Below are 14,560 nucleotides of genomic sequence, written 5' to 3'. Positions count from 1 at the left end.
TCCCCAATGGGACTAGTGTGTATTATCATAAAACCTAACGTCAGGTTGTCAGTAATGGTTTGAGACTTACAAAGAGCTGTAGGAACTTGAGGATCCTCTTGTGTGTGAGGATGTAAAGTGGGTTTCCCGTAACAGGGTCGATGACAGGCAGACGGTGGATCTTGTTTTTGATGAGGGAATACACCGCATCAAATATGCTTCAAAGACAAACATAAAACGCACATTAAAAGAAAATGCAGGCATTGTCTTCGCAGGTATGTATATTCAAAACACATAGTGGGGCAAAAAAGTATTTAGTCAGCCACCAATTGTGCAAGTTCTCCCACTTAAAAAGATGAGAGAGGCCTGTAATTTTCATCATAGGTACACTTCAACTATGACAGACAAAATGAGGAAAAAAATATACAGAAAATCACATTGTAGGATTTTTTATGAATTTATTTGCAAATTATGGTGGAAAAGAAGTATTTGGTCAATAACAAAAGTTTCTCAATACTTTGTTATATACCCTTTGTTGGCAATGACAGAGGTCAAACGTTTTCTGCTAGTCTTCACAAGGTTTTCACACACTGTTGCTGGTATTTTGGCCCATTCCTCCATGCAGATCTCCTCTAGAGCAGTGATGCTTTGGGGCTGTTGCTGGGCAACACGGACTTTCAACCCCCTCCAAAGATTTTCTATGGGGTTGAGATCTGGAGACTGGCTAGGCTACTCCAGGACCTTGAAATGCTTCTTACGAATCCACTCCTTTCGTTGCCCGGGCGGTGTGTTTGGGATCATTGTCATGCTGAAAGACCCAGCCACGTTTCATCTTCGATGCCCTTGCTGATGGAAGGAGGTTTTCACTCAAAATCTCACAATACATGGCCCCATTCATTCTTTCCTTTACACGGATCAGTCGTCCTGGTCCCTTTGCAGAAAAACAACCCCAAAGCATGATGTTTCCACCCCCATGCTTCACAGTAGGTATGGTGTTCTTTGGATGCAACTCAGCATTCTTTGTCCTCCAAACACAACGAGTTGAGTTTTTACCAAAAAATTTATATTTTGGTTTCATCTGACCATATAACATTTTCCCAATCTTCTTCTGGATCATCCAAATGCTCTCTAGCAAACTTCAGACGGGCCTGGACATGTACTGACTTAAGCAGGGGGACACGTCTGGCACTGCAGGATTTGAGCCCCTGGCGGCGTAGTGTGTTACTGATGGTAGACTTTGTTACTTTGGTCCCAGCTCTCTGCAGGTCATTCACTAGGTCCACCCCGTGCGCTTCTGGGATTTTTGCTCACCGTTCTTGTGATCATTTTGACCCCACGGGGTGAGATCTTGCGTGGAGCACCAGATCGAGGGAGATTATGTATGTCTTCCATTTCCTAATAATTGCTCCCACAGTTGATTTCTTCAAACCAAGCTGCTTACCTATTGCAGATTCAGTCTTCCCAGCCTGGTGCAGGTCTACAATTTTGTTTCTGGTGTCCTTTGACAGCTCTTTGGTCTTGGCCATAGTGGAGTTTGGAGTGTGACTGTTTGAGATTGTGGACAGGTGTCTTTTATACTGATAAGTTCAACCAGGTGCCATTAATACAGGTAACGAGTGGAGGACAGAGGAGCCTCTTAAAAAAGAAGTTACAGGTTTGTGAGAGCCAGAAATCTTGCTTGTTTGTAGGTGACCAAATACTTATTCTCCACCATAATTTGCAAATAAATTCATTAAAAATCCTACAATGTGATTTTCTGGATTTATTTTCTTCTCATTTTGTCTGTCATAGTTGAAGTGTACCTATGATGAAAATTACATGCCTCCCTCATATTTTTAAGTGGGAGAACTTGCACAAACAGTCATGCACACATTCACAACTGCATAATAGACATTGTTATGCAGTAACAACTTACCTTGATTCGGGTGATATGTTCACTAAAGGTTTGAATGTCTCTTGCAAATATACTTCTGTGGAGAGGGACGATGGGAGTTCAACGTTCGGTACATCTAGTTTAATGTTATAATATAAACCAGAGCTCTTTACATACCTCTCCATGTCTCAAGTTTATGATCTTCCAACTCATATATTTGCACCTATAAAACAACACAACTATATAGATATAAAAATACAAAAAAACACACACACAATACAGAACTACAGAAATCCATCATAGGTTTCAAATGTTGAACAAACATAACACAAAATGGTTTCGTCCACTCAAACTTTACCAACGGTGACTTGTAGTATCTGTTTAGTATGATGATGAAGTCTGTGATTGTCAACATTCCTGAAATGAGAAGACATGTCAGAATGACTAACGGTTGTCATGAAGCTGTCGTAAAGCATTAGGTTGCTAACGGACTTCATGTCAACAAATCACGCTCGACTGGCTAGGACTCGTAACAAAACTGACGAACATCGTATTTAAATCTGGAGATAATTGTTATCTGGGTCGTTCCACCAAATGAGTGACATTTTGGGTCATATAGGTTCATCTAAATAATAAAAAAGAGCACATGTACAACTTAATTAAAAAACACGTTTTCCCATCTCAACAGGTTAAATAAAAATTACTATAGTAAGTTCCTAAGTGTAAAATAAAGTGTCCGGGTTGACCGTAACAGCATTGACCGTAACAGGGTTGACCGTAACAGGGTTGACCGTAACAGGGTTGCCAATTTCATCTTACATCAGCCATGAGTTCCCTCGTGACAGGGGGAATGGAAGCTTGTTATGTGCAACAGGGATGGGCAATTGAATGCAAACTTAACAAAAAAAAAAACGTATTGATAAAACATTTGTAGCCTGTCTTGCTATGGGTAACAAGGAGTTGGCGTGTTGTGCTCGACCCATTCAGTTTCACACCACAAAACACCAGAAATGGACAAAAAGAGTAGAACCAGTTCACCAAATTGTATCCATGTGGTCTAAATTCATGTGGTCTATAAATCAAATCAAATAAAACTTTATTTGTCTCGTACACATAATTAGCAGATGTTATCGCAGGTGCAGCGAAATACTTATGTTTCTAGCTCCAACAATGCAGTAATACCTAACAATACAAAACAATACTCACAAATTCCAGAAATTTAAGAAAGAAATTCAAAAGTTTGGACACACCTACTCATTCAAGAGTTTATTTTTTATTTTTTACTATTTTCTACATTGTAGAATAATAGTGAAGTCATTGAAACTATGAAATAACACATATGTAATCATGTAGTAACCAAAAAAAGTGTTCAACAAATCTAAATATATTTTAAATTTTGGATTCTTCAAATTAGCCAACCTTTGCCTTGATGACAGCTTTGCACACTCTTGGCATTCTCTCAACCAGCTTCATGAGTAATGCTTTTCCACCAGTCTTGAAGGAGTTCCCACATATGCTGAGCAGTTGTTGTCTGCTTTTCATTCAATCTGCGGTCCAACTCATCCCAAACCATCTCAATTGGGTTGAGGTCGGGTGATTGTGGAGGCCAGGTCATCTGATACAGCACTCCATCAGCACTCTCTTTCTTGGTCAAATAGCCCTTACACAGCCTGGAGGTGTGTTGGGTCAAATCAAATCAAAGTTTATTTGTCACGTGTGCCGAATACAACAGGTGTAGACCTTACAGTGAAATGCTTAGTTAAAGGCTCTAACCAATAGTGCAAAAAAGCTGTTAGGTGAACAATAGGTAAGTAAAGAAAAATAACAACAATAAAAAGACAGTGAAAAACAGTAGCGAGGCTATAACAGTAGTGAGACTATAACAGTAGCGAGGCTATAACAGTAGCGAGACTATAACAGTAGTGAGACTATAACAGTAGCGAGACTATAACAGTAGCGAGACTATAACAGTAGCGAGACTATAACAGTAGTGAGACTATAACAGTAGCGAGACTATAACAGTAGCGAGACTATAACAGTAGCGAGACTATAACAGTAGCGAGACTATAACAGTAGCGAGACTATAACAGTAGCGAGGCTATAACAGTAGTGAGACTATAACAGTAGCGAGGCTATAACAGTAGCGAGGCTATAACAGTAGTGAGGCTATAACAGTAGCGAGACTATAACAGTAGTGAGACTATAACAGTAGTGAGGCTATAACAGTAGTGAGACTATAACAGTAGTGAGACGAGGCTATAACAGTAGCGAGACTATAACTATAAACAGTAGCGAGGCTATAACAGTAGCGAGGCTATAACAGTAGTGAGACTATAACAGTAGCGAGGCTATGAAGTAGCAGTAGACAGAGGCTATAACAGTAGCGAGGCTATAACAGTAGCGAGGCTATAACAGTAGCGAGGCTATAACAGTAGCGAGGCTACATACAGGCACAGGTTAGTCACTCTGATTGAGGTAGTATGTACATGTAGATATGGTTAAAGTGACTATGCATATATGATGAACAGAGAGTAGCAGTAGCGTAAAAGAGGGGATGGCGGGTGGTGGGTGGCGGGACACAATGTAGATAGCCCGGTTAGCCAATGTGCGGGAGCACTGGTTGGTCGGCCCAACTGAGGTAGCATGTACATGAATGTATAGTTAAAGTGACTGTGCATATATGATAAACAGAGTAGCAGCAGTGTAAAAAGAGGGGTTGGGGGGTGGAACACATTGCAAATAGTCCGGGTAGCCATTTGATTATGGCTTGGGTGTAAAAACTGTTGAGAAGCATTTTTGTCCTAGACTTGGCACTTCGGTACCGCTTGCCATGCGGTAGTAGAGAGAACAGTCTGACTTTTTCTTACTGAAAAACAAATGATTGTCCCACTAAGCGAAAACCAGATGGGATGGCGTATCGCTGCAGAATGCTGTGGTAGCCATGCTGGTTAGGGTGCCTTGAATTCCAAATAAATCACTGACAGTGTCACCAGCAAAGCACCCCACACCATCACACCTCCTCCTCCATGCTTCACGGTGGGAACCACACATGCGGAGAACATCCGTTCACCCACACCGCGTCTCAAAGACACGGTGGTTGGAAGCAAAAATCTCAAATTTGCAGACCAAAGGACAGATTTCCACCAGTGTAATGTCCATTGCTCATGTTTCTTGGCCCAAGCAAGTCTCTTCTTATTATTGGTGTCGTTTAATTGTTTTTTTGCAGCAGCAATTTGACCATAAAGGCCTGATTCACACAGTCTCCTCTGAACAGTTCATGTTGAGATGTGTCTGTCACTTGAACTCTGTGAAGCTATTATTTGGGCTGCAATTTCTGAGGCTGGTAGCTCTAATGAACGTATCCTCTGAAGCAGAGGTAACTCTGGGTTTTCCTTTCCTGTGGTGGTCCTCATGAGAGCCAGTTTCATCATAGTGCTTAATGGTTTTTGCAACTGCACTTGAAGAAACATTCAAAGTTCTTGAAATGTTCCGGATTGACTGACCTTCATGTCTTAAAGTAATGATGGACAGTCGTTTCTATTTGGTTATTTGAGCTGTTCTTGCCATAATATGGACTTGGTCTTTTACCAAATAGGGCCATCTCTGTATACCACCCTACCTTGATACAGCACAACTGATTGTCTCAAACGCATTAAGGAAAGAAATTCCACAAATTAACTTTTATCAAGGCACACCTGTTAATTGAAATGCATTCCAGGTGACTTCCTCATGAAGCTGGTTGAGAGCATGCAAAGCTGTCATCAATGCAAAAGGTGGCTACTTTGAAGAATCTCAAATAGAAAATATATTTTGATTTGTTTTACTTTTTTTTTTTTGACTTACTACATGATTCCATATGAATTATTTCATAGTTTTGATGTCTTCACTATTATTCTACAATGTAGAAAATTGTACAAATAAAAAACAAACTTGAATGAGTAAATGTGTCCAAACCTTTGACTGGCACTATCTATCTATCTATCTATCTATCTATCTATCTATCTATCTATCTATCTATCTATCTATCTATCTATCTATCTATCTATCTATCTATCTACACATTTGGAACTCAGTTGGGGTTTCAACTTGAGAGTTAGAATAGTAGAATACACAAGGTGCAATTTCAAAACTTGGTTGTGCAACATCAGTTTTCCTCTTGTTGTGTCACTCACTGACAGTCATTCAATTAGCCCATGTAAATGAACATGTTTTAGATGGGTAAATTAGTCTAGAGAGTCTAGCCAGCTATCTAAACATGTAATAATCAAGGACGAATTACCGACAGGGCCTGCAGGAACACCATTGATTTTGTTTGTCACTCTCACTCAGATAAGTTTGCAATATTGCAATATGTGTAGAATTGTAGGAAATTAGCTGTAAAACTGCAACAACTAAAACGTTTTTAATTCCGGTGCTGAGTTAATGTGTGGTGGCTAACTATATGGCTAACAGGCTATGTGTTTGTAGATCGACTGAGGTGAATGAAGCTACAGCAACCAATGTGATAATGGCTGGGGTTTTGCTTGTTTTTGCTGTTCTTTGAATTAGCATTTTGTTGTGTGTTCGCATCAGTGAATGCATTAAGCATGAATGCATTTCATGTGAACGTGTGTCATACACAAAAGGCGTTTCTTACCCACAAAACACTGCCTCTCCGAGTCCCACAGTGGAGCAGCTCGCACCCCATTGGCCACTAAGGCATAGAAAGCCTTCTTCACCTGTGAGAAAAGACCACAATCATGCACAGAAACACATGGATGGCAAGGTTCTGAAGGTGGTATTGTACATATTGTACAAATGTGGAAGTGTTCAATTGAAATCCAAATCAAACACTAAAGCATTCTGGTTTTAAGGGGTTTCATACTCAGATAAGGGAACTACAACCTTGAGTTTAATAGATTCAGTGGCTGATTACTGTTTAACCATTTTATGAGGCAAATCATTAGCACTAGCAATAGCACTGCTCTCCTCATGGAACATTAACCAAACCGCTCTCAGCAGTGCCTTTCAAACCAAGGAGACACTTCAATAGCCATAAGAATGTCCCTCAGTGGACAAACCTAGTAAGATAAACAAAAGCTATGCAGATGCTCAATGTTAGGTTATAGTCAGGCCTACTCAAACGTATTTATACATAGTCTGAATTCTCAACCCTGTGTGTCTGTCTGGGCTTGGCCAGAAAGTGTCTCAGATTGCTGATCTAAGATCAGGTGCCCCGTGTCCATGTAGTCTTATCCATTATGATCTAAAACGCAAAAAAATAATTCTCAATCAGCACTTCTACTTTGAAGCGCTTTTTGAATATGGTCCCTTATCCATGATGGCTCCAACGTGATGTCAACATGTAGTGATGTGGAGGAGCTGGGCTCACTTACTTGCAGTCCAGTGTCAAACACAACCAGCTTGGAGCTGGTGGGGACGATGTCATAGCAGGTATGGGACTTCATAAAGCGCATGTAAATGTCACTGTCTGGTTCAGCAGCTGTAAAGACAGACACAAATATTCACACCAAATGTGTATATTGGATCATCTCAATATTCATACTGAACCAATGATGCCACCTCTTGGGCTGGGGGATCCCTTATTCCAACAGAGCATGCTGACAGGACTGCAGAAGGCTTTGCGCTATCACCAGGCAATAGTTGGGTTACGATCAAAACACATCCTGCATAATAAGGCTTCAATGTGAAGGATTGTGATTTTGCAATCAGGATGACACTTGTTGTATTGGTAAAAATGAGCAAAACCAGAGTAATTTAACCTATGAAGCGTCATATTCTGTGAATAGCAACCGGTGTCACCTATGTAATGGAATTAATATTCACATTACAATTCACACCAGCACTTTAAAAATTAGCATGCAATCCATATTGAGCCCTGGTCTTAAAACTATAAGCTGATACCATTGCAAAAACGCCAAATAAATGGCTACATAACACCATCAAGTAAAATTCCAAATGTAGACTAGTCGACTACGTAAATGCACTTACCAACACCATCATCGTCTAGTTCAAGTTTCTCCAACATGCCTTCGAATAAACCGTAGAAATTCTGTAAGAATAAGAGACAGTCAAGAACGCGCTCCAAACCTACCACAATATGACATCAGACGCACGCTTTCAGGCGCACAACCACTCGCCGTTTGGCAAAGTTAAGATTAAAATAACAATATACATTCAATAACTGCTGGCACTTTACACCATGACAAAATCATCTATATTTTTGAGAGACTTCCAGTAGGCTACATGTCCTTGCGCAAAGGCAACATTAAGAAAAGCAAGCCCCGTCTGTCTGACAATGTCAAAACGTGCGTACTGCGTGCAATTCATTCAATTGCCCTTGTCCAAGTTTCTACTGTAGACTGTGGGCAATTCATATCTGGAGCACTGTGCCTGCCAGTAACTGTAATGGCACATTATTAGTAGACTACACACCCCTTAACTCTGTATTAGTGGCAGATTCCTAAATATATCAAGCAGCCAATGTTTACTGTAGGAGCATACTACTGAATAAAACAAAGGAGTGTACAAGTCTTCCGGATAAAAAACGAAGCAAAAATATTTTTATTTTTAAAAAACAGACTGACATAGGCTACGTGTGACGTGTGACAGTGTATCTGCTCGGAAGCATATGTTTTTTTGCGCATTCTGTGGATTGTGAACGACAAGGGAATTCGTTCAATTTGCATTTATTATTATGATCACGCACCAGAATCCTACATGCGAAACAACCACGGCTTTTCACCATATTAGGAAATCCCTTACGTTGCCAAGCAGCCAGAAGCTAAGGATTCCCCGTCCTTCTCTATGCCCTTAACTTTTTTTGCAAGACATTAAAATGAAACTATTTGCACAATAGATAATTATTTACGTATATGGGTAGTGCATAAAAATAAATCCGTATTGCAAGGGATGAAGTAGGCTGGCTACTGCACAATGACTAAGACACTGCAGAGACAGAGGCTGTGCTGCAGCAAAATAATCCTACAACAAAATAAGTCTGTGTACAGCACAAACATGCAAATGTCAATGAGGCAAGTTCCCTTCCTCCCTATCCTACAAAACACTTCATCATGGCACATACAATGAGCCAAGCCATACGCCATACTGTGCTCTTTGTAGCATATGAGGATTCAAAATCCTTTAAAAACATGTTTTTCTTCATCTCCCCTAGACCCTTGATTAGACCCTAATCCAGTGCAGTAGAAGAAACAGCCCTGAAAGATCACCCCTGGCATGTCCAACCAACCCCCCCAGAGTCACCCTCATCGTGACACAGCAATTCTCAGCCTAACCCCGCATCAGCATGGGCATGAATCCCATCCCAATCTGCTGCTGCACTGCCACAGGGAACAGGGAAGGGAACGCGCTGTAGGTTAACACAGGGATGTCAATTGGAGATGGAGGGCTGTTTCATTAACGCGCTTCCAGATTGGAAGTGGCAGAGAAGTCATTCCTTTGATTATGGTAAGAGGAGAGCCTGGTGTGTGTTGAGAGAGAGGTGAGGAGAGAGGAGAAGAGAGACAGCGTGAGAAATGATCAATATTAGAGTGAGAGAGCGAGATACTTATGGCTCATGGTCTTATAGTCATGGGGTTTAGGGTGTAAGAAGAAACAACAAAACCAAAGATGGTGATGAAGGATTGACTTACACTATCAGGGTAGTTAGTGTGTGCTACAGCTCAACCAGACAGACACAGACAGTTACTTGAAGGATTGACTTAGCTATCAGGGTCAAGCCAGACAGACAGACAGTTACTTGAAGTATTGACTTACACTATCAGGGTAGTGTGTGCTACAGCTCAACCAGACAGACAGACAGTTACTTGAAGTATTGACTTACACTATCAGGGTAGTGTGTGCTACAGCTCAACCAGACAGACACAGACAGTTACTTGAAGGATTGACTTACACTATCAGGGTAGTGTGTGCTACAGCTCAACCAGACAGACACAGACAGTTACTTGAAGGATTGACTTACACTATCAGGGTAGTGTGTGCTAGCTCAACCAGACAGACACAGACAGTTACTTGAAGGATTGACTTACACTATCAGGGTAGTGTGTGCTACAGCTCAACCAGACAGACACAGACAGTTACTTGAAGGATTGACTTACACTATCAGGGTAGTTAGTGTGTGCTACAGCTCAACCAGACAGACACAGACAGTTACTTGAAGGATTGACTTACACTATCAGGGTAGTTAGTGTGTGCTACAGCTCAACCAGACAGACACAGACAGTTACTTGAAGGATTGACTTACACTATCAGGGTAGTTAGTGTGTGCTACAGCTCAACCAGACAGACACAGACAGTTACTTGAAGGATTGACTTACACTATCAGGGTAGTGTGTGCTACAGCTCAACCAGACAGACACAGACAGTTACTTGAAGTATTGACTTACACTATCAGGGTAGTTAGTGTGTGCTACAGCTCAACCAGACAGACACAGACAGTTACTTGAAGTATTGACTTACACTATCAGGGTAGTTAGTGTGTGCTACAGCTCAACCAGACAGACACAGACAGTTACTTGAAGGATTGACTTACACTATCAGGGTAGTGTGTGCTACAGCTCAACCAGACAGACACAGACAGTTACTTGAAGGATTGACTTACACTATCAGGGTAGTGTGTGCTACAGCTCAACCAGACAGACACAGACAGTTACTTGAAGGATTGACTTACACTATCAGGGTAGTTAGTGTGCTACAGCTCAACCAGACAGACACAGACAGTTACTTGAAGGATTGACTTACACTATCAGGGTAGTTAGTGTGTGCTACAGCTCAACCAGACAGACACAGACAGTTACTTGAAGGATTGACTTACACTATCAGGGTAGTGTGTGCTACAGCTCAACCAGACAGACACAGACAGTTACTTGAAGTATTGACTTACACTATCAGGGTAGTTAGTGTGTGCTACAGCTCAACCAGACAGACACAGACAGTTACTTGAAGTATTGACTTACACTATCAGGGTAGTTAGTGTGTGCTACAGCTCAACCAGACAGACACAGACAGTTACTTGAAGTATTGACTTACACTATCAGGGTAGTTAGTGTGTGCTACAGCTCAACCAGACAGACACAGACAGTTACTTGAAGTATTGACTTACACTATCAGGGTAGTTAGTGTGTGCTACAGCTCAACCAGACAGACAGACAGTTACTTGAAGTATTGACTTACACTATCAGGGTAGTTAGTGTGTGCTACAGCTCAACCAGACAGACAGACAGTTACTTAAAGTATTGACTTACACTATCAGGGTAGTGTGTGCTACAGCTCAACCAGACAGACAGACAGTTACTTGAAGTATTGACTTACACTATCAGGGTAGTGTGTGCTACAGCTCAACCAGACAAACACAGACAGTTACTTGAAGGATTGACTTACACTATCAGGGTAGTGTGTGCTACAGCTCAACCAGACAGACAGACAGTTACTTGAAGTATTGACTTACACTATCAGGGTAGTTAGTGTGTGCTACAGCTCAACCAGACAGACACAGACAGTTACTTGAAGTATTGACTTACACTATCAGGGTAGTTAGTGTGTGCTACAGCTCAACCAGACAGACACAGACAGTTACTTGAAGTATTGACTTACACTATCAGGGTAGTGTGTGCTACAGCTCAACCAGACAGACAGACAGTTACTTAAAGTATTGACTTACACTATCAGGGTAGTGTGTGCTACAGCTCAACCAGACAGACACAGACAGTTACTTGAAGTATTGACTTACACTATCAGGGTAGTGTGTGCTACAGCTCAACCAGACAGACAGACAGTTACTTAAAGTATTGACTTACACTATCAGGGTAGTGTGTGCTACAGCTCAACCAGACAGACACAGACAGTTACTTGAAGTATTGACTTACACTATCAGGGTAGTTAGTGTGTGCTACAGCTCAACCAGACAGACACAGACAGTTACTTGAAGTATTGACTTACACTATCAGGGTAGTTAGTGTGTGCTACAGCTCAACCAGACAGACACAGACAGTTACTTAAAGTATTGACTTACACTATCAGGGTAGTGTGTGCTACAGCTCAACCAGACAGACACAGACAGTTACTTGAAGTATTGACTTACACTATCAGGGTAGTGTGTGCTACAGCTCAACCAGACAGACAGACAGTTACTTGAAGTATTGACTTACACTATCAGTGTAGTTAGTGTGTGCTACAGCTCAACCAGACAGACACAGACAGTTACTTGAAGGATTGACTTACACTATCAGGGTAGTGTGTGCTACAGCTCAACCAGACAGACAGACAGTTACTTGAAGTATTGACTTACACTATCAGGGTAGTGTGTGCTCAGCTCAACCAGACAGACACAGACAGTTACTTGAAGGATTGACTTACACTATCAGGGTAGTTAGTGTGTGCTACAGCTCAACCAGACAGACACAGACAGTTACTTGAAGGATTGACTTACACTATCAGGGTAGTGTGTGCTACAGCTCAACCAGACAGACACAGACAGTTACTTGAAGGATTGACTTACACTATCAGGGTAGTTAGTGTGTGCTACAGCTCAACCAGACAGACACAGACAGTTACTTGAAGGATTGACTTACACTATCAGGGTAGTTAGTGTGTGCTACAGCTCAACCAGACAGACACAGACAGTTACTTAAAGTATTGACTTACACTATCAGGGTAGTGTGTGCTACAGCTCAACCAGACAGACACAGACAGTTACTTGAAGTATTGACTTACACTATCAGGGTAGTGTGTGCTACAGCTCAACCAGACAGACAGTTACTTGAAGTATTAGTTATATATCACATCCTCAATCAATCAACAGTGCCTTCTGAAAGTATTCATACCCCCCAACATTTTGTTGTTACAGCCTGAATTCAAAATGTATTAAAAAAAACATTCACCCATCTACACACAATACCCCATAATGACAAAGTGAAAATTTGTTTGTTTTAGAAATTTTAGCTAATGTATTGAAAATGAAATACAGAAATATCTCATTTGCATAAGTATTCACATCACTGAGTCAATACACGTTAGAGGTTGCGTGTTCAAACCCCCGAGCTGACAAGGTACAAATCTGTCGTTCTGCCCCTGAACAGGCAGCTAACCCACCGTTCCCAGGCCGTCATTGAAAATAAGAATGTGTTCTTAACTGACTTGCCTGGTTAAATAAAGGTAAAATTAAAAATCACCTTTGGCAGTGATTACAGCTGTGAGTCTTTCTGGGTAAGTCTTTATGAGCTTTACACACGTGAATTGTACAATATCTGCACATTAAAATTGTTCATGCTCTGTCAAGTTGGTTGTTGATGATTGCTAGACAGCAATTATCACATCTTGCCATAGATTTTCAAGATGATTTAAGTCAAAACTGTAACTAGGCCAATCAGGAACATTCAATGTCGTCTTGGAAAGCAACTGCAGTGTATATTTGGCCTTGTGTTTAATGTTAATGTGAATTTGAAGGTGAACCTTCAAAGGTTAACCTTCACTGAAGGTGAATTTGTTTCCCATTGTCAGTTGGAAAGCAGACTGAACCTGTTTTTTCTCTAGGAGTTTGCCTGTGTTTAGGTCTATTCAATTTCTTTTTATCTTAAAAAAAACTCCCTAGTGCTTGCCAATGACAAGCATACCCATATGCAGCCACCACCATGGTTGGAAATATGAAGTGTGGTACTCAGTGATGTGATTTGCCCCAAACATAATGTTTTGTATTCAGGACATTAAGTTTATTTCGTTGACACATTTTTTCAGTTTTACTTCAATGCCTTATTGCAAACAGGATGCATGGCTTGGAATATTTGAATTATGTACAGGCTTTCTTATTTTCACTTTGTATTTTGGGTTAGGATTGTGGAGTAAGTACAATGTTGTTGATCCATCCTCAGTTATTCTCCTATCACAGCCAAACTAATTGTTTTAAAGTCAACATTGGCCTCATGGTGAAATCCCTGAGCGGTTTCCTTCCTCTCTGGCAACGGAGTTAGGAAGGACACCTGTATTTTTGTAATGACTGGGATTATTGATACACCATCCAACATCAGCTACCACAGCAAGTGAAATCACTGCACCACTTAAAGAGCTGCAGTCAGTTTTAGAATGGATGGCAAGGAATAAGTTAGTTCTAAATATTTGGGACAAGTCATTCACTAAACCCTAAACCGACTAAATCTTGTAATGACTAATGTGGAAATTGAGCAAGTTGAGGAGACTAAACTGCCAGGATTGAAAACTGTCATGGTCAAAGCAGACAAGTTGCTAAAATGGGGAGAGGTCTGTACACGGACAGCTAACGTTAATAATATGCATGTCAATCTCTCCTGGCTCAAAGTAGAGGAGAGCTGGACTTCATCACTACTTGTATTTGTGAGAAGTATTAACATGTTGAATGCACCTTAAACTGTCTGTTTAAGCTACTAGCACACAGCTCGGACACCCATGCATGCCCCACAAGACATGCCACAAGAGGTCTCTTCAAAGTCCCCGAGTCCAGAACAGACTATGGGAGGCACACAGTACTACATAGAGCCATGACTACATGGAACTCAATTCCACATGAAGTAACTCATGCAGGCAGTAAAAAACAGATAAAAATACACTACATGATTTTGGCCGGAATTTTTGCTGTCCCAGACAAGTTTGTGAGATCGGAGACAAAATCCCCTCGTCATTGCCAACTCGGGGCGCGCGGCCGTCACTCGTTTAATTTGA

General features: G+C 41.1%; 1 protein-coding gene across 8 annotated transcripts in view; it reads right to left on the bottom strand.

Moving 5' to 3' along the window:
* The window catches only part of LOC118394739 (5'-AMP-activated protein kinase subunit gamma-1-like), a 56,616-nt gene that overhangs the window by 3,003 nt on the left and 39,053 nt on the right, over positions 1–14,560 (bottom strand). For all 8 annotated transcript variants that reach the window (XR_004827811.2, XM_035788240.2, XM_035788241.2 and 5 more), the window contains 7 exons: positions 7,844–7,904; positions 7,228–7,334; positions 6,489–6,570; positions 2,211–2,269; positions 2,030–2,075; positions 1,895–1,949; positions 71–197 (listed from right to left, as the gene is read on the bottom strand). Coding sequence is in view for 7 of the 8 variants with exons in the window: in XM_035788240.2 (XP_035644133.1) it covers positions 71–197; positions 1,895–1,949; positions 2,030–2,075; positions 2,211–2,269; positions 6,489–6,570; positions 7,228–7,334; positions 7,844–7,904 (537 nt within the window). In the remaining variant the exon portion in view is untranslated. The remainder of the gene's footprint in view (positions 1–70; positions 198–1,894; positions 1,950–2,029; positions 2,076–2,210; positions 2,270–6,488; positions 6,571–7,227; positions 7,335–7,843; positions 7,905–14,560) is intronic.

Source organism: Oncorhynchus keta, chromosome 15, assembly GCF_023373465.1.
Source record: "Oncorhynchus keta strain PuntledgeMale-10-30-2019 chromosome 15, Oket_V2, whole genome shotgun sequence".
NCBI classification, from domain to species: Eukaryota; Metazoa; Chordata; class Actinopteri; order Salmoniformes; family Salmonidae; genus Oncorhynchus; species Oncorhynchus keta.
This window is presented reverse-complemented; position numbering and strand designations above follow the sequence as displayed.